The following is a 20,731-nucleotide window of genomic DNA, read 5'->3' on the forward strand; positions in this document are numbered from 1 at the left end:
AAATTCTTTAGAGGGTGTGAAGAAAAGAGAACCCTCCAACACTGTTGGACGGGATGTAAATTGGTACAACCACTATGGAAAACAGTATGGAGGTTCCTCAGAAAACTAAATATAAAACTACCACATGATCCAGAAATCCCACTCGTGGGCATATATCCTGACAAAACTTTCGTTGAAAAAGATACATGCACCCCTATGTTCACTGCAGCACTGTTCCCAATAGCCAAGACATGGAAACAAATGTCCATCAACAATGACTGAATTAAGAAGATGTGGTACGTATACACAATGGAATACTTCTCAGCCATGAAAAAGAATTAAAATGTCATTTGCAGCAACATGGATAGAACTAGAGACTCTCATACTAAGTAAAATCATAAGTAAATCAGAAAGAGAAAGACAAGTATCATACCACTTATATCTGGCATTTAATATATGGCACAAATATATATCTACAGAAAAGAAACAAACTCATGGGCATGGAGAACAGACTCGTGGTTGCCAAGAGGAAAAGGGAGGAAAAGAGATGGACTGGGAGTTTGGGATTAGTAGGTGCAAACTGTTACATATGGAGTGGGTAAGCAATGAAATTCCACTGTATATAGCACAGGGAACTGTATCTAATCACTTGTGATGAAAGATGACGGAGGATAATGTGAAAAAATATATTTATTTATTCTTTTAAAATATAAAATTTATTATATTTCATATAATAAATAACTGGGTTACTTTGCTGTATAGCAGAAATTGATAGAACATTGTAAAAAGATAAAAGCTAAGTGTATTGGTCTCCTAGGGCTGCCATAACAAAATGCCACAGACCGAGTGGCTTAAACAATATATAGTCTTGGAGTTCCCGTCGTGGCGCAGTGGTCGACGAATCCGACTAGGAACCATGAGGTTGCGGGTTCGGTCCCTGCCCTTGCTCAGTGGGTTAACGATCCGGCGTTGCCATGAGCTGTGGTGTGGGTCACAGATGCGGCTCGGATCCCGCATTGCTGTGGCTCTGGCATAGGCCGGTGGCTGCAGCTCCGATTCGACCCCTAGCCTGGGAACCTCCATATGCCACGGGAGCGGCCCAAGAAATGGCAAAAAGACAAAACAAACAAACAAACAAAAAAAAACAATATATAGTCTTATAGATTTACTTGCCAGCAGGTGTGATTGCTGTTGAGATCTCTCTTCAGGGCTTACAAACAGCTGCCTTCTTGCTCTTTTTTTGGGGGGGGGGGGTGAGTCATGTTTTTTTTGATGTGTGATTTATTTACAACCTTTTGTTAGTTTGGGGTATACAGCAAAGTGATTCAGTTATATATATACTTTTTTCAGATTCTTTTCCAATTCTTATTACACAGTAATGAATATCATTCCTTGTGCTAATCACTAGGTCCTTGTTATTTATTTTATACATAGTAATGTGTATATGTTAATCCCAAACCCCTAAATTCTGCCCCCTCTTTCCCCTTTGGTAGCCATAAGCTTGTTTTCTATGTCTATGAATCTATTTCTGTTTTGTAAAAAAGTTTTGTATCAATTTTTTTAGATTCTACATGTAAATAGTATTATATGAAATTTATCTGTCTCTGGTTTACTTAGTATGTTGATCTCTAGGTCCATCCATGTTGATGCAAGTGACGTTTCATTCTTTTTATGACTGAGTAGTATTCCTTTGTGTGTGTGTGTGTGTGTGTGTGCACATCAGTCACTTCTTCTTCATCAGTCACTAGACATTTAGGTTGCTTCCATGTCTTGGCTAGTATAAATCGTGCTGCTATGAATTTGGTATGCATGCACCTTTTCAAATTAGAGTTTTTGTCTTTTCCAGATATATGTCCAGGATGGATTGTTGCATCATACTGTAACTCTTTAGTTTCTTAAGGGCCCTCCATACTCTTCTCCATTGTGACTGCATCAATTTACATTCCCACCAACAGTGTAGGAGGGTTCCCTTTTCTCCATACCCTCTCCAGTATTTATTATTTGTAGACTTTTCTTTTTTTTCTTTCTTGGCTGCTCTGCTGCATATGGAGTACCCAGGGCAGGGATCATATCAGACCTCCACCGCCAACACTGGATCCTTTAACCCACCATGCCAGCCGTGGATTGAACCTGCATCCTGGCTCTTCAGAGATACTGCCAATTCCATTATGCCATAACAGGAACTCCTATTTATAGACTTTTTAATGATGTCCATTCTGACTGGTGTAAGGTGACACCTCATTATAGTTTTTCTTTGCATTTCTCTAGTAATTAGCAATGTTGAACATCTTTTCATATGCCTATTGGCCATCTCTATATCCTCTTTGGAGAAATATCTAATTAGATCTTCTGCCCATGTTTTGATTGGGTTGTTTTTTGTTATTGAGCTGTATAAGCTGTTTGTATCTTTTGGAAATTAGTTCCCTTCCAGTTGTTTGCAAATATTTTCTCCCATTCAGTAGGTTGTCTTTTTGTTTTATTGTTTTTTTGACTATGCAAAAGCCTTTAAGTCAAGTTTAAGTTTAATTAGGTCTCACTTATTTATTTTTGTTTTTATTTCCATTACTCCAGGAGACTGATCCAAAAAGATACTGCTGCAATTTATGTCAAAGAGTATCCTGCCTAGGTTTTTTTCTCAAGGAGTTTTATAGTATCCATTCTTACATTTAGGTCTTTAATCCATTTTGAGCTTATTTTGTATATGGTGTTAAGAGAATTTTCTAATTTCATTCTTTTACACATAGCTGTCCAGTTTTCCCAATACCACTTACTGAAGAGACTGTCGTTTGTAGTATAGTCCAAAGTCAGGGAGCCTGATTTCTCCAGCTCCACTCTTCTTTCTCCAGTTTGCTTTAGCTATTCGAGGTATTTTGTATTTCCATACAAATTTTAAATTTTTTATTCTACTTCTGTGAAAAATGCCATTAGTAATTTTATAAGGATTGAATTGAACCTGCAGGTTGCCTTCTGTACTATGATCATTTTAACAATACTGAGTCTTCCAATCCAAGAACACAGTCTATCTTTCTATCTCTTTGGCTATCTTCGATTTCTTTCATCAGCATCTTATAGTTTTCAGCGTATAGGTCTTTTGCCTCCTTAGGTAGGTTTATTCCTAGATATTTTATTCATTTAATGCCATGGCAAATGGAATTGTTTTATCTTCCTGCTAGTTCATTGTTAGTGTATAAAAATTCAACAGATTTCTCTACATTAATTTCATATCTTGCAGCTTTACTGAATTCACCGATGAGCTCTAGTAGTTTTCTGGTAGCATCTTAGCATTTTCCATGTATACTATCATGTCACCTGCAAACAGTGACTGTTTTACTACTTCCTTTCCAATTTGTATTCCTTTTATTTTTCTTCTTTAATTTCTGTGGCTAGAACTTCCAATACTATGTTGAATAAAAATGGCAAGAATGAGTATCCTTATCTTTTTCCTTATCTTAGAGGAAATGCTTTCTGCTTTTCACTGTGGAGTGTATAATGTTGGCTGTAGGCTTGGCATATATGGCCTTTATTATGTTGAGATAGTTCCCTCCGTGCCTAGTTTCTGGAGAGTTTTTATCATACATAGATGTTGAATTTTGTCATAAGCTTTTTCTACATCTCTTGAGATGATCCTATGGGTTTTATTCTTCAGTTTGTTAATGTGGTATATCATACTGATTGATTTACTGATTGACTTAAAAAGTCCTTGCGTCCATGGGATAAATCCAACTTGGTCATGGTGTATGATCATTTTAATGTATTGTTGCATTTGATTTGCTCATATTTTGTTGAAAAATCCTCATCAGTAATACTGCCCTACAGTTTTTCTTTTGTTGTGGTGTTTTTTGTCTGGTGTTGAGCATTGCAATGGCCTCAGAGAATGAGTTTGGAAGCATTAAAAGATCAGAGCAGAAATGAAATAGAAACTAAAAAAAAAAAGAGAGAGAGAGAGAGAAAGTCCGTGAAACCAAAAGCTGTTTCTGTGAAAAGGAACAAAATTAATAAACCTTTAGTCAGAGTCACTGAAAGGGGGAGAACTCAATCAATAAAATCAGAAGTGAAAAAGGAGACATTACAACCGATACCTAGATATACAAAGGACTGTAAGAAACTGTTAGGAGCAACTATACACTAATAGAATGGACAAACTAGTCGCCCAAGCCTGAACCAAGAAGAAACAGAAAATATGAACAGACCAGTTACCAGTACTGAAATTGAACCAGTAATTTCAAAACTCCCAACAACAAGAAGTTTGGGACTAAATGGTATCACAGGCAAATTCTACCAGATGTTTAGAGATGAGTTAACACCTATCCTTCTGAAATTACTCCAAAAAATTGCAGAGGAATGAACACTTCTTCCTCTTCTTTTAAGGACATCAGTTCTCTTGGATTAAGCCTCCACTGTTGTGACTTCATTTAATCTTAATTACCTCCTTTAAGGACCTGACTCCAAATACAGTCACAGTGTATTTCAGCATATGAATTTGGGGGGAATACAGTTTTAGTCCATAACACTAAGGAAACCTAAATGAACTATGGAATTGACTTACTAAAATGTCAGTATCAGTTAAGTTTAAGAGATGCACCACAGTAATAGGGAAATTGGCTTAGGTATATAAGGGAACTATACTATCTGGTCAGTGTTTCTATAAATCTAAACCTCTTCTAAAAATAAAATTCTAAAAAATAGGAAGGATTTTTTTTTTCCAAGAGTAAGAGGATAATGATCTTTCCTGGTAAGATTCCAAAGTTATGATAATTAAAACAATGGGATTCTGTATAGGGTAAGTTATTCAAGAAATGAAATTGGGACAAGTATCTATTTGAGGAAAATACAATTTTATCTGACCCAGGTTCTAAAAGAAATTTATAAATTAATAAAAGATTAACGAGGGAAAAAAAGAACTATAAAAGTGCTAGAAGAAAATATAGGTAAGGCTATTTGCATAGTCTTAATTTGAGGAAAGACTTCTTAAGTATGACTTGAGAGACTTTAAAGGAAGACACTGCTCACTGGGACTATATTAAAAAAATGTAAAGTTCTATATAGAAGGGAAGAAGTAAACAAAAGGAAGGACTAGATAGAGGGGAAAAGAAAGGAGATAGGTGAAGCTTAAAATTAAAAAATGACAAACTAGAAAGTCTATTTGCATTTATATAATAAACACAGATTTATGTTCTTAATAGTTAATACTCGGAAATCCGTAAGGAGAAGATGAGTATGCTCTTTTTTAAATGGTCAAAGGACACAAACATACATACCACAAAAGAAATACAAATAACAAAAAACATCAGAGGGGTGAGGATGAGAACAACAGTCTATTAATCAAAGCAAAATAAGGCACTCTGCTGGTGAGTGTAAATTGGTATGTCCTTTCTGAAGGGAACTTAGATCATTTATATCAAGTGCCTTAAAAATGTACAAATCTACTCAGGAATTTAACTTAAGCATTAGTAAAGGTTCATTATTACAAATGACAATGTCAACTAAAATGCAAAATTTATCTGCATGGGGAGCTTAAGAACTGGAGCTGGGGCATGGCTGGGTCTGAGTGTTCAACCCATGTCAAGAACATGTCTCCTGGTTCCATTTTCCTCTCAGGAGGGCTCATTCTGCAGGCAGGCTTTCCACGTGAGGGGTGGCAGAAATGGCCTCCAGAAGCTCTGGGCTTATGGCCAACCCAGCAGTTCCAGAAAAAGTCCTGAGCCAGTTCAGTTTGACCTTGCTAGATTCAAATGCCCATGCCCTGATCTAATCGCTCCTTAGTCTGCACAGGCCTCATGGATTCCTTTCCTCAGACAAGAACAAGGAGGTCCTGACCCCATGGACTGACAGTGGGGAAGGGTCATTTCTGAAAGGAAAAGAAAGAATGCTGAACCAGCCCCCCAAAAAGATTTACTATGAATAAGAAAATCCAAGTTACTTCTCACATAGATATTATTTGCAGTAATGATAATAAAGGTGGAAATATGAGCAAGACTCAGAGTCCTGTAATTTGGAGCTGATTATAAATTATCTATAGGACCAATATTAGATGATAAATACAATAATGCAAAAGTATAATTATTTAAAAGATGCTTATGGTATAGTTGGATATGAAAAGCAAATTATAAAAGCTATGTATTATGACCCAAATATATGTACCTATATGTACACATTGAGACATGCATAGAAAAATGTACAGTAAGCAGTGTGTCTATATGTTTTACAGTAGTTATTGATAAGCTATGGAGTTACAAGTAACTTTCCTTTTAGCCTCTCAGGATTGCTTCACTTTACACAAAGGAAAAAACATACAAAAACAGTGAATTTCTGTTAATCATGCTATGAAAGTTTTAAAAATAAATTTTCTATAATTCTTTCAATGTATGAATAGTTTCTGCCCTTTGAATCCCTTATGGTCTAGTATAGATGGGACATATTATAAATATACATATAAACTAATCAAGTTAAATAGGACCAAGTAAGTTATATGAGTACAATAATGTACATAAAAACACATTGAATGACCCCGCAATCCCACTCTTGGGCATCTATCCAGACAAAACTCTACTTAAAAGAGACACATGCACCTGCATGTTCATTGCAACACTCTTCACAATAGCCAGGACATGGAAACAACCCAAATGTCCATCAACAGATGATTGGATTCAGAAAATGTGGTATATATACACAATGGAATACTACTCAGCCACAAAAAAAGAATGACATAATGCCATTTGCAGCAACATGGATGGAACTAGAGACTCTCATACTGAGTGAAATGAGTCAGAAAGACAAAGACAAATACCATATGATATCACTTATAACTGGAATCTAATATCCAGCACAAATGAACATCTCCACAGAAAAGAAAATCATGGACTTGGAAAATAGACTTGTGGCTGCCTGATGGGAGAGGGAGGGAGTGGGAAGAATCGGGAGCTTGGGCTTATCAGACACAACTTAGAATAGATTTGCAAGGAGATCCTGCTGAGTAGCATTGAGAACTATGTCTAGATACTCATATTGCAACAGAACCAAGGGTGGGGGGAAAAATGTATACATGTAAGGATAACTTGATCCCCTTGCTGTACAGTGGGAAAAAAATAAAAAAAAAACACTTTGAAAATAGCTATGAAGTATAAAAATGTAAATATATACAAGCACAGTTTCTATTAAACACCCATACACACAAAATACAAAGTAAGTTAAAATGATAATTGTTTGGACCACTTTTGTAGGCGTAATGTCTGTGAGGTAAATTGAGTGTATATTACCATTCCCTCTTCACCAATGTGGAAATAGAGGCCTGAAAAGCAATGTGACTTTCCTACAGAAACATTTACTGACTGAAATTTTAACTGAAACCCAGGTCTTCTGATTTGGGTCCTCAAATGCTTCCATAAAGTGTAAGAGAAATTCAAAAGCAAAAGTAGGTCCTGAGGCCTAGGGCAGTCAGATTTTTAGGAGGAAATGGGAGTTAAACTGGGCTTTGAAAGCTCAGGGGACATAAACCAGTGAGAAGGAGGTGGTAGGGCATTCCAGAGAAGTGACACGGACACAAGTATGCTGCAGTCCATCTCTGATACAGAGCAGGGTGTGGTTCTTTCAAAGGATCAAATGTGGGTTAAACTCAAAAATTGTTTTGTCTTGCTGAAATTTTTCTTTAAAAACAAAAAAAGCCTGGTTTTGCTTTTCAAATACAAATCTCCTTTCAAGGCCTCCCCCTCCTTCACACACACATTAAAAAAAAAGAAAAAAAAAACCTTAAACCAGATAATTTAAGTTGCTGATCCATAGTCCCTTAAGAATGACAAATTTAATAAGCAGAATTTATTGAGTTGAATTTCCTAAGAATTCTAACAGAACAGAGAAATGAGAAACTGTCAACACAGTATACAGAAGACAAATTATGTAGATGACAAAATTTCACAAAGAAAGGCAAGGCATTTCAGCTCAAGTAGAGGAAGGCTGAGGACAATATATGCACAATTTTCCCTACTTTATACCTCAAAGGCTGGGAATCATTAGGCAGTTTAAATGGCCAGTTGAGAAAGATGTGTTGGAATTTCATAGCACAAATTTAGTGGTGGTGGAAATACTTTGCTTTAGGTCTTCAAATATTAGCCTTTTCTCTGGTACTGTGCAATTTGAAAGAAGAGTTACCTGGAGAACTGAAGGGGTTTACAAACATCCACTTGACACTTGAACACTGAGGAGGTTTAGGAAGACCACCCTGCATGCAGTCAAAAATACACTTATAACTATAGTCAGCCCTCCACATATCTGGCTCCTCCCTATCTGTGGTTCCACACCTGCACAACCAACCAACATATGGTGGTGTAGGACCTCCTCTTGTAAAAAATCCACGTATAAAGTGGGCCTACGCATTTCCAACTTGGGTGTTCAAGGGTCAACTCTAATTGCCAAGTATTTTGCAATTATATATTAATATTCAAAGACAAAGGTGAACAAAACCAGGTTTTTAGAGGTTACTAGCTACCCAGAAATTTTGTTTGCTCAGCATTTGCCAAGCCTTGGTGACCAGTGCTGGTACAAAGAGCAATAAAATAGGGCCATCTGAGGTCTAATGAGGGAGACTAAAGAGATGGGCTGGAGAAGACTTTATCCCTGCTGAAAAAAGAGCAGAGCAGGCCAGGAAAGGAATCTGAGACGGGTTCCCAGAGGAGATGCCTCAGCTAATAGAGGGGAGAGAAGTGTATCAACATAAAGAGGCAGCACAGAGGCAAGAGAGAAAGGTTCTATACAGGAAATTGCAAGCAATTCAGGATGTCTAGAACCTAAGATATAAAAAATGACATAGGAGCTTAGAAAGAGGAACAAAAGCCAAATCATAGAGGCTACATAAGAAATTTAGATTTCACTATTTAGATAATGGGGAACCACTGAAGGATTCAAAACAGAACAGTCTTCATGGCTCAATCTGCATTTTTGAAAAATATATGTAACAGAAAAGACCTGAATATCATCATCAATCACAAAGCACTCCTTTAGTAATCTGAAGCCTGAGAAGAGACTGCCAGACATCCACCCTTACAGGGGCAGGCTGTGGGCACTTGGCTCTGCCCTCTGGGACCTCCAGCTGAATGAAGTGTCCCTAGGTAGCATCCTCATATTGGGAAGTATAAGGAGAAACTGGGACTAATTCCACAGAGTAATGATTAAAGGCAGTAGAGGGATACAGATTTACAATGAAAATTAATTGCTTTTTTTTTCTTATCAAGTGTTCACCTAATAGAGAGGTGCCTTTTCCCAAAGCGACTCCCACATGGCTCAAGACATTTTTGAAACTTTTGTAATTGCTTTGAAGACCAGCCTGGGAGCCACACAAATAATAGTTGCATTTTCTCTTTATAGTTGCATTTTCAATATTTTGTATTCCAAAAAAAGCACTACCCAGTCTGATTTTTTATCCTATTCACTAGACTTAGTGCTAAGTTAACTTTTGATTTACTCCTAAAGTTAAATACATCTTCACAAGATGAAAGTTTGTTATCTCTGCAGACATTCAATCAAGTACCTGATCAGCTGCTTGCCAGCTACAAGTTTCTTGGCCATGGCTCTCAGGTTGCCTGTGAAATGGGGGTTATAAAACATCTTTCTTGCCTACCCCAGATGTTATTGTGAAGATAATACCAGACATGAGAGCTCTTTGTAGAACATTCTGTCAGAGGATGCTCTTCTTATTGCTGCCTCAGACTTCGCAGGCAGTTCCAAAATGTTCATTTGTTCTGGTGCCAGTCTGTGTGTTCAACTCCCTAAAAAACTGCACTTTAGGAGAGCAAGACCTGAATCATATTTGGCTTCCTTTCCCTGGTGTCTGACATTGGATCTCGCACATTAAAAAAAAAAGGCTTCGATGTTTGTTGAATGAATAACTGATTCTAGCTCCTTGCCTTATCCTCAAACTATATTTAAGAAATGGATAATACACTTGAGATTATTCAGTTAAAATAGGCTCAGAAGCCACTTAAGTTCTTTAAGTATGTGAATGGTTTGTCAATAGGAACCAGCTGTTCATCTCTGAAGAGGCAAGAACAAATGGCTGATGAAACCAATCAATCTGAAAGTGTAAAAGTTCTTTATCTTTAGTGCTGTGGTCTTAACTTTGTATTTTTAAATCACCAGTAAAAACTTTTACTTAATGATGCTGGCACCCCATCCTGGGACAATTAAATCAGTACTTCTATAGATAGAGTCCTGGCATTGATAGTTTTAAAGACTACCTGGGTGATTCTAATATGCAGCCTGTATTTGTTGCAGGGCTCTGGGATTAGACTATGAGAAACACTGCTTTAAAAGAAATCCTGTCTAGTTCTACACTAGGTACCATAGGAAACAGGAAAGAACATAAGGCATGCTCCCACCATACTCTATAGGGAATAAAAACTAGCCATCACTGATCTGAGAGCAGTGGAAAGGGAGTCATCAGTGTGTGCTTAGCAATGACAGGTCATGAAAAGGTGGACCTGTGCTGAGCTCCAGACTTTCTGCAGAGTCTGTTAACACATTTTAGAAGTTTATCGTAGAAATAAAAAATAAAAAATAGTTCTTGCCCACAAAAGGAGGTTAAGTGTTGGTTTAGGAAGCCAGCTAGTACCAGCCAGAGAACCTGACTAATACAGAGGGTCTAGGCTTTGATTACCAGCACCAGTCACCATCTCAGCACTGAGAACTCTGAGTTGGGAACAAGACTCAAACTGTCTCAAATAACTGGCCTGTTCACAATTAAGTCAACAGGCAATGACAAAATGGTGAGGTTTTAAGGCTCAGGCTGAGGTATTTCAGTAGCCAATGGTTCCTGGTCAAAGCAATGCCATAAAGGAAATGTGTAAGAAAGATTTTTTTAGAAGCTTTGACAGAAAAAGGAGAAACAATAAAGACGCCTACAACAATCTAAGGGTAGTGTGGCAAGTTCCTCCCTTAGGGAGACTTGGAAATGGGGAAGAGTGGTTTATAGAATTAGTAGTGGAAAAGATAGCTGTTTGCATTACATAAGCATAACTAATTTAAATGCACTCAGTCAGAAATGAGTTATTAGAAATCTATACTGCACGACTTACTATAATTCTGAGAATGAGTACCGCTCTTGCTTTCCCAATTAATATTAACTCCTGTCATATCTTGATCTATTTCATAATTATATAAGAAGTTTTTTAAATGGATGTCAAAGTAGTCTAGGTCCAGGTCCTTTTAGAAGAATCACTTGTTTACTTTTGTGTATAACTCCACAATCTCATATAAAAAAGAAAAAACTTACCTGTTTGGGGGCTACACCCTGCTCTGTAGTTGTTCAGCCATGAGACCAAAGAAAGAGCCTGGAGACGGCCACAGAGACATCCAAGATTTATTGGATAGGGAATCTTAAAGTCAGGAGCAAAAGGTCCTGGAGCTATGACCCACGAATACCAAATGTCAGGCAGGACTAGGCAGCAATCTTAGCTACCAGAGGGGAGGAGATTACCATTTGTAGAGGGAATTGACTTCAGGTTGGTTCATCAGTTACCAGGGAAACCAGAAGAGGATCAAGTTCCTCACAGTCCCACAGGTTAACAATTGTCAGGCAGGTGGGGGGGTCAGATATTTCCCTTCAATAACATAACCTAGCATGTTGGAGCCTTTCTGGTCTACCAGCTGGAGCAGGGGGAAACATTTAAGCAGTAACTGATTTAAGTCTGTGATTAAGAGGGAAAGAGTTCCCGTTGTGCCTCAGCGGAAATGAACCTGACCAGCATCCATGAGGACACAGGTTCGATCCCTGGCCTCACTCAGTGGGTTAAGGATCTGACATTGCCGTGAATTGTGGTGTAGATTGCAGTCACGGCTCAGATCCCTTGTTGCTGTGGCTGTAGCTGTGGCTGTGGCTGTAGTGTAGGCCAGCAGCTACAGCTTCAATTCGAGCTCTAGTCTGGCAACCTGCATATGCCACAGGTGCAGCCCAAAAAAGGGAAGGAAAAAAAAAAGAGGGAAGATCAGTCATCTGAGGAGGATACAAGTGAAGTAGTGACTGATTGAGTAGGGGATGTATGGAGAGGGAGAGAACCACCATACACCTGTCAAACACACCCTCTATGAAAATGTTAAACCGCCATTATTTCTATGAACACTAAAGTCAGTGTTATTTGAGAATCTCATCTTAGGTAAAATTTTTACTAATCAAAATTAAATTTTTATCTTTGCCTTCAATTTTTTTTTTTTTTTTTTTTTTGTCTTTTTGCTATTTCTTGGGCCACTCCCGCGGCATATGGAGGTTCCCAGGCTAGGGGTTGAATCGGAGTTGTAACCACCAGCTTACGCCACAGCCACAGCAACTCAGGATCCGAGCCACATCTGCAACCTACACCACAGCTCACGGCAACAATGGATCCTTAACCCACTGAGCAAGGCCAGGGATCGAACCCGCAACCTCAAGGTTCCTAGTCGGATTCGTTAACCACTGCGCCACGAAGGGAACTCCTCTTTGCCTTCAATTGAAACTGATGTTTTTCATATGTAAACTATCAGTGTGTAATTCCAAAAAATTTACTTCTCTTGGGAGTTCCCGTCATTGCTCAGTGGTTAACGAATCCGATTAGGAACCCTGAGGTTGCAGGTTCCATCCCTGCCCTTGCTCAGTGGGTTAATGATCCGGTGTTGCTGTGAGCTGTGGTGTAGGTTGCTTGGATCCCGAGTTGCTGTGGCTCTGGTCTAGCCGGTGGCTACAGCTCCAATTTGACCCCTAGCCTGGGAACCTCCACATGCCGCGGGATTGGCCCTAGAAAAGGCAAAAAGACAAAAAAAAAAAAAAATTGTACTCCCCTTGCTGGATTTATGCTATGACCAGCTATAGAATGGATAGCACTGGGTTACTGGTACATACAAGGTTGTAAACCATCAGACCTTGAATTAAGTCTGTATTATAAGTACTTGAATTAAGTCTGTATTATAACTCTGCATGTGTTTTCTCACAGGAGACTATAAAATGTAGGCATGCTTTCAATTCATGCAGTCTGTGATTTACAGAGGCACACAGGTCAGGAGTTTATTATGCTGAAAATCATAATAACTGTTTTGTTTTGCTTTTTTAAATGAAGTGACCAAAGCATGTTGAAAGATAAATGGGTGAAGCATTTTGATTATGTTTTTATTTCGATTAAAGATTAAATGTTATTACTGAGTAACCAGCCATGCTAAGTATTATGATATTAAAGCTGAAGTACTTTGTAAGCTGATAGCCCCTTCTTTCCTCTGGGTTTAGGCTTGTTATTAATCAAAATGTTGGCTTATTTAGTGCAGTGGTATATGAAACAAATGGTTGAAAAAGACAGCTACTTTAATTTACAGCTTTGTGTTTTTTCAGATTTGTAGGAAAATCTATTTCTTTTTGTGGACTTTGTGCTGTTGTTCACATGTATCGATTTCATCTCTTATACCAGAACCAACTAAATTCAATAGTTGCAAAGTTCTCTCATGGCATAGAAAGGAAGAAGACGCCTTTTATTATTTGACAAATTCTGGTAAAGTCATTTTTGAAACATGGACAGTCCCTATTAGAAATGGATACTAGAAAAAAAAACCTATCTGTATTTTGGGGCAGAGAAAGAGATAATTTTTAAAATAGAAGAATGTGGTAGTTCCCGTCGTTGTCGTGGCTCAGTGGTTAACGAATCCGACTAGGAACCTTGAGGTTGCAGGTTCGATCCCTGGCCTTGCTCAGTGGGTTAAGGATCTGGTGTTGCCGTGAGCTGTGGTGTGGGTTGCATACTCGGCTCAGATCCTGAGTTGTTGTGGCTCTGGTTTAGGCCGGCGGCTACAGCTTCGATTCAACCCCTAGCCTGGGAACCTCCATATGCCGCGGGAGCGGCCCAAGAAATGGCAAAAAGACAAAAAAAAAAAAAAAAAGGTGAATATAGAAAGTTATTAATAAGTTAACTAAAATAGTTTTTATGTCAATATAGGAATATTGGATAAAACTGTTTTATAGAGCATATGACCCCAGCTATTTTCTGCTTTGGGCTTAGGCATCAGCACAAGAAATTTGGAAAGCTACAGAGCACCTGCCGAAATACAGTGTAGGGGTCTGGCCTCCCCATGACCTGTGTACTTTTAACAGGACAGTCTTGCCACGCTTTTAAACTTAGTCCTCATCCATGGTAATACACTTAAAATTTCTGAAGAGTGCATTCTACTGCACAGATTGTGAGGCGTATCAAAGAAAAGACCACCTCTCAATATCTTAAAAACAAAAAACAAAAACCTTGATTTGTTACTTAAGTAAGACGAGCTTGCTTTTAGACACAGTCTCTGAGCAAAGCAGGTTGCAAATCTTATGTGGAGTTGGGGGATCAGGGATTGTTTAGGGATTGGCAACAGCTTCAGAAGCACCATTATTCAGGAGAGCCAGTTGGTGATTGGCAGTCTTTCAGAAGTATGTGCAGTGGAGTGAGTCTGCCACTGATTGGCCAACTTTCAAAAGCATGAGGCTGTCACTGATTAGTTGGCTTTCAGAGGTGTATTTACTGAAGTGAGTTATCACTGATCATTTTGGCCTAAGAGAGTTATCATTAATTGATTAAATCCTGTTTGACTGATTCAGTCTGGTTTTAGTGGTTAACTTGCTGCCATGGCTGGAGAATAATTAGCTTTTTGCTGGGAGTTTGGGATTGTTTTATTCTCTGAGGATAATACTTAAACAGTGTAGACAAGCACAAGAAAATCAAACTCTGAGGACTCCAAGTAAGCAAGAATCCTAGGATGCCTTTTCTAAATAAGGTTGTCTCCTAGGTTAAAGCCATGGAAGTATAAAAAGTCAGCAATTCCCATGTGTTATGCTGCATATTATGAAATCTGATATAAATATTATTAATAATAAAGTATAGGAATGCAAATGTGCTTTAGCTCAATTAGCAAATTAAGTAGACTCTAGGTCACCCACATAATTATACCACTAGTACTCACTGCATTCAATAAGCTTTTCTGGGATGGAAGGGGGTGGGAATTGTGGTAATTTATCAACCCTGGTGAACAATCAACTCTACTGAGCCCCTCACAACTATGGTACCACTAATATTGGAACATTTCCCTCCCAAAATCTTTTTAGGATTCTTCAAGGTCTAAGTATATCCATGGGAATTTTTAACTTCAGTAAACATCACTCAGCATGTGTGGCAGTGCAGGAAGAAAGGATGGGGGGTCTCTGCTGGTACCTATTGCTCAATCTCCGCTTTATACAGCGAAAAGAAATCACTGTAATATTTGGGTTTCTGAAAGTTACAACTGGCATGTAGGGAGTGTTAATCCTTTAGGCAATTTAGCCCTATCTGCCACGATAAAGAAAAGTGCCGGGTACGCCTATTTTAAAAATTGCTTAAACAACTAGTGGGAAAAGACTTAGTAGGTTTGTTTATATATTAAAACTGAACTTTTCTCTTCCCAAATCCATTCAGCTGCCCTAGAGTCTGGTTTTTGGACTTCTCTGTTTATTCCCAACACTTCCTAACAGGGGCAGAGCTAATCACTTACGTATTTCCCTGCTGCTAAGCATAGCCAGCTTATGACCACTTAGGATTCAAGCACATGTTGATACCTTAAGACCAGTAAGCATTTGATAAAGTAGGAAAGCAGGGTGGTTCGAATTGTTGTAATCAACAGTAAGAGGAGGAAATCAGTTCACGGAGCTGGGCCAAAAGTTTAGTTTGTTTTTAATACAAAAAGGTTTTTAAATGCAACAACTCCTCAGAAAAGGGAGACATAGCACCATTTGAACAGGAATTTTCTGATCACATTCTCTACACTCGAAAGCTACTGAAAACAAAAAAAATCAGATGGGGCTGGTTTATTGTCAGATTTGCTCCGCACCCTGGCTAAGCAAGTATGCTCTATAAAGGAAGCTGGCGGAGTGTTCTGAGTTTAGTTGAACTGGGTGGAACTTTTTTAACCTCCCATCAGGGAAGGAACCTCAAGTGAAGTCTGAGACAAAGGGACTCACTACTAGAAATACAAACCAACAAAACAAACTCCAGACATGTTTTTCAGATTTAAGTGGTTTCCATGCAGTATAAGCACCAGTAAACAATAAGCCCATCTTGGTGTTTTGTACCCTTTTGGTTCATTATTCCAAGGATCATGTAGTACAAAATTTCTACTTTCAGTTCTCATGCCAAAGACAGTGAACCATCTCTCTCCTCCTTTAGGATGTCGCATGTACTTCAGTTTGAGGATAAAAGCAGAAAAGTGAAAGACGCAAGCATGCAAGACTCAGACACATTTGAAATCTATGATCCTCGGAATCCAGTGAATAAAAGAAGAAGGGAAGAAAGCAAAAAGCTGATGAGAGAGAAAAAAGAAAGAAGATAAAATGGAGTAATGATAATCAGAACTAGCTGGAAATGTGCCTGCAATAAATGGCCTTATAACAGCCATTTTTCCCAAAAGCATCACTTAAGGGTGTGAAAAGAACTCTTCTTGAACCTGTTGTCTGGTTTTGAAAAACAATTATCTTGTTATGTAAATTATGGAATGACATACACAAATGCTTTTGGTCACTGGTACGTGTTTTTTTTTTTCTAATTAACCTTTTATATTGCTAAATCTGAAATAAAATCACTTTACTTTCAGTTTGCTTTTACTTTTTATCCTAAAATATTTGAAGGCTTCATTTTCAAGATTCTTTATAAGAAGTTCTTACAGAAAGAGTATTTTAGTGAAATCTCCTTGGCATTCTATTACCACAGTGCTAACTTTGAAATACAATTGTAAATTAAAGATTGATGTTTTGTTTTGCATATAAATATTTAAAAGTAGCTACATCAGTAAGACTCAATAGCCTTAAATCTTACGGAACATTCACACCTGCATCGATGCCAATGCCTGGGTTTAACTGATGCAGTCCACACACTGACACGCTAAGTAACATCAGCCGAGCACATGCAAAGGTCCCCTCCCAGCAATGGAACTCATTAAGAATTTAGCCTTTTATGAGAATCAGTCATGCTGGTTATTTACTATATATTGTCTGTGCTACTTAATCAGGTTTTTTTTTTATATAATCTAAATGCCAAAATTATACCACAGCTTAACTTTCAGTTACCTAGTAAAACCTCACCAGCCATGATTTTTCAGATAACGTCTCATCAGCTCTTCTGGGATGGAATCCAATAGGCTTTCTTTATAGCACTTGCTCTCCAATACTACACTACAGTGGCAGCAGCATCACTTAGGGACATGCTAGAAATATAAATTCTTGCCATCCCACTCAGCACCATTGCCCTCCATCCAGACTACTGAATGTGAAACTTTGATCACAGAGGGCTTGATAAAGAGATTCCTGGCGATTAGGTCTTTGGAGACTGGCAATAGCTAGTGAAGTTAATGATGTTCGTATACAATGATCCAGTATGTCTAATCCTACGTCTGCTCCCTAAGAAAATTCTCATATGTTGCTCAAGGAGACCTATACTAAATATACATTGAAGCAGCAACCAAAGAGTGGATAAGTAAGTTATTGTATATCCATGCTATGGAACACTTTGTAAGTGGTGAAGATAAACAACCAGAGCTATGTGTATTTGTTTATCTTAAAAATTATGTGAAGAAAAGGATACCTCCTATATAAAATTTAAAACATGCCACTCAGCATTATATATTGCCTAAGGATATACACATGCATTGTTTCCAGGTATAAAAACATATAGGAGTTCCCATCGTGGCTCTGAGGTAATGAACCCGACTAGTATCCATGAGGACGTGGGTTCGATTCCTGGCCTCACTCAGTGGGTTAAGGATCTGTGTTGCCATGAGCTGTGGTGTAGGTCACATATGTGGCTCAGATCTGGTGCTGCTGTGGCTGTGGTGTAGGCCAGCAGCTACAGTTCTAATTCAACCCCTAGCCTTGGCATTTCCATATGCCACAGCTGTGGCCCTAAAAAAAAAAAGACAAAAAAACATATAAAAATAGTGGTTACATCTGAGGAAGCAGAAGGAATACATAGGGTTCCACTTATGTTTGCAATGTTTTATTTCTTAAGATAGATGTTGGGTAGTCAATCCTCATGTATATTATTCTATGTACATTTTGGTATGCCTGATTATTTCATAATTTATTCTTTATGGTCATACCTAGAACCCCAGGTGAGAAGACAGAAGGACCCCCCCCCTTCTCTTTTTTGTTCATAAGTAGGAGAAAGTTTCAAAAAGGAAGAGAGAAATGATAAAGCTCTTCTGGGAAATAGATGCACAGCCACCAAAAGATAAGCCAGTGTTTGGAAATATGCCCTGTCTTTCCCTGACCAATGTGATATCATCACATTACAGATCATCACAAAGCAAAACTCACAAAGTCTTAGTTGGTTATTTATGAAAAGTATTACCACTGGGTCTGTCTGAATTGAAGTACCCCATAGGTTTCTCTACCATTCCTCCAAGAATGTGACCACCCTAACCAGCATGGTATTATGCCAAGAAAAGAGGGAACCGCAGGCTTCCAGGACACAAGCAGAAAAATAATATTGGTAGGTTTAAGAAAATAACTGAATGACAAAATTAAAACAGGTTGGCTGACTGTTTATCCTTCTTTAATTACAACGAGCAGAAAGATCTGAAATTCTACAGAGATGAGAATCTTATCGGAATTTCACCATGATAATAAAACCCATTTTAAATTTAACTGAATAGGAGCAATAACAATTTTTTAAAAAACATAGTTAAAGTATCTGTTACATATGGTATTAAATGTGCTTGTAGTAAAGTCTTTGAAAATGTTAGAGGAATGTGTTTGGCCATGTGAATTACAAAAAAAAAAATCAGGGCAAAGACAAAAAGAGAGGAAACACGTAAGAAAATTCACTTTCATAAAGTTCATTCTGATTTTGTATTTGGGGGGTTATTTTTCTCTATGTGTTTGCCTTGGCAATCTTATCCTGAAACAGTGAAGTCTGTTAGACTTCTAGTTCATGGTCTCTGGCAATGCTGGGCATTCTGGAGAGCAAAGAGAAAACATCTTCTGAAAATGTCACTTTCTCATTTTCCGACAAGCCATTTTTTCACTTTGGTTGAAGCTGTCAGAAAGGTGAAAGTTAAAACTAACCCTAGACCTCTCCTTTCTCAATAGATAATTGAAGAAATGCAGATCTCACTAGAATTTTTAATGGTATAATATCAAAACACACGTTATCACATGCCCTCAGCTCTCTGTATGCTCTGAGGCCATGCAGTCGTACAGCTGCTGCATCTAAAAATGGGGACACCATAGAACAAGGTCATTAAAAAAGTGTGAGGAGATGAGTGGTTTGCTGCTGTTGTTTTTAGAACAAGTTCAATAAGCTATGGTGTCCTTATCACACTGTCACTACCAAGTCTCTTGATAGGATCTGACGTGTGAGGTACATAAACCTTTTCTGTTGTATCACTGTGGCCTGAATGGAAAAGGTTAGATAAATGCAGAATATTGCCCCAACAAGCTGTTTAATCTTGGCGATAACAAGAAAGAAAATGGATGTGTGAAGTGAGTTACCATTGAGGGTTGTATCAGTATAAGCAATTTGTATGTATGGGGTGTAGAGAAGTTAAGAGGGGTTACATTCTTTAACAGCCATTCACAAAAAAAAAGAAAGAAAGAAAGAAAGAAAAGAAAAGAAAGGAAAGAGGGAAAGAAAGAAAGTCTGGTTTCTCTATGGCTTTGAATCTTTTTCCAATAACTCTATGCAATTTATCAGATGATAGCACTTCTGCTTACTTAAAACCAGGAGGTTTTCCTCTCCCACGTATATTTTATCTTTCTTCTTTCAGCTTTTAATGAAAAATGAAAAAGGAGTCATATTTTAGAGATATCCTTTCTAATAAGCATTTGATGAAATTTTAATTCCTAGAGAAATGATAAAACACCACATCTTAGTAAGATAGATATTAGAAGTCCCCTGCTTATAGAAAGAATACTCATTTATTCCCCAAAATCTTCTTTGACAGACCACATGTGAACATCTTTGTCACAGGTGCTACGGGCTCTGCTAATCCCTGTGTAGAGTTATTTTCAGTGGTGCACTACTAAACTGGCTCCCTTAAAAAAGAAAAAAAAGGAAAGCAAGAAAAGCCCTGATTTGCAGCATTTGCCAATTTCTGTAGCGTAAATACTCTCACCATGGCTGATTTTAAGCCACCAAAGTTAGCTCCAGGATACAACTGGTTATTTTTCCCATTCTGTTTCATTGCTAGCTAAAAGTTTACATAGTAACTCTTATACTGGTACTAAAGAACTCACAAATGTGTTTAAACTTTTTCCAAGATCACAATCTTCAATAGTATTTCTATTTTAGGTGATAACTTCACATTTTGGTGAACTTCTAGGTTGTAGCAACATCTATATACCCCATGCTTTTTATGACTAGTTTGTATCTTTAGATTCTCTGTTAATGACGTTTTCCAAAGTCACTTGGCTCACACTTATTTTTCCCTCTGCTCATGTTCTTGCCTCAATTTAGTCCAAATCTCATGGCGGGGGGGCGGGGGGAGGAGAGACAGAAGGGGAAGAAAGGAAAGAAATATAATTGTATTTCTTTGAATTATTCCTTATAAGTGAAAATGTACAAATTCATCATTTAATTTTTTGGAAGGTATTTTGAATTAGGGATGGAGAATCCTACCTGGAGGGAAGACTGGCTTCTAAATGAAATGCAGACAGGAATCCAGTCTCTCTCTTCCACATCTGCTGGGGATTATTCCTTTAAGGTTAGATCATGCTATTAATTCATGTTACTTGATCAGCAAAATCATCTTCAGG

General features: G+C 38.0%; 1 protein-coding gene and 1 long non-coding RNA gene across 2 annotated transcripts in view; one reads left to right on the forward strand and one right to left on the reverse strand.

Annotated features, from left to right (window-relative positions):
• LOC110257245 (uncharacterized) overlaps window positions 1–11,393 on the reverse strand; it is a 34,902-nt gene extending 23,509 nt beyond the window's left edge. Inside the window, exon 1 of the long non-coding RNA XR_014831476.1 lies at window positions 11,240–11,393. This is a non-coding gene — a long non-coding RNA (uncharacterized LOC110257245). The remainder of the gene's footprint in view (window positions 1–11,239) is intronic.
• Window positions 1–16,574, forward strand: part of CWC27 (CWC27 spliceosome associated cyclophilin) — a 246,333-nt gene extending 229,759 nt beyond the window's left edge. Inside the window, 1 exon segment of the mRNA NM_001243923.1 lies at window positions 16,152–16,574. Coding sequence (NP_001230852.1) covers window positions 16,152–16,314 — 163 coding nt within the window. The 3' untranslated portion in view covers window positions 16,315–16,574.
• Window positions 16,575–20,731: the final 4,157 nt, after the last annotated feature.

This window comes from Sus scrofa, chromosome 16 (assembly GCF_054392235.1).
Source record: "Sus scrofa isolate SSC_HxYL_T2T_F1_AM1 chromosome 16, Sscrofa_HxYL_maternal_Yorkshire_Landrace_v2.0, whole genome shotgun sequence".
NCBI classification, from domain to species: domain Eukaryota; kingdom Metazoa; phylum Chordata; class Mammalia; order Artiodactyla; family Suidae; genus Sus; species Sus scrofa.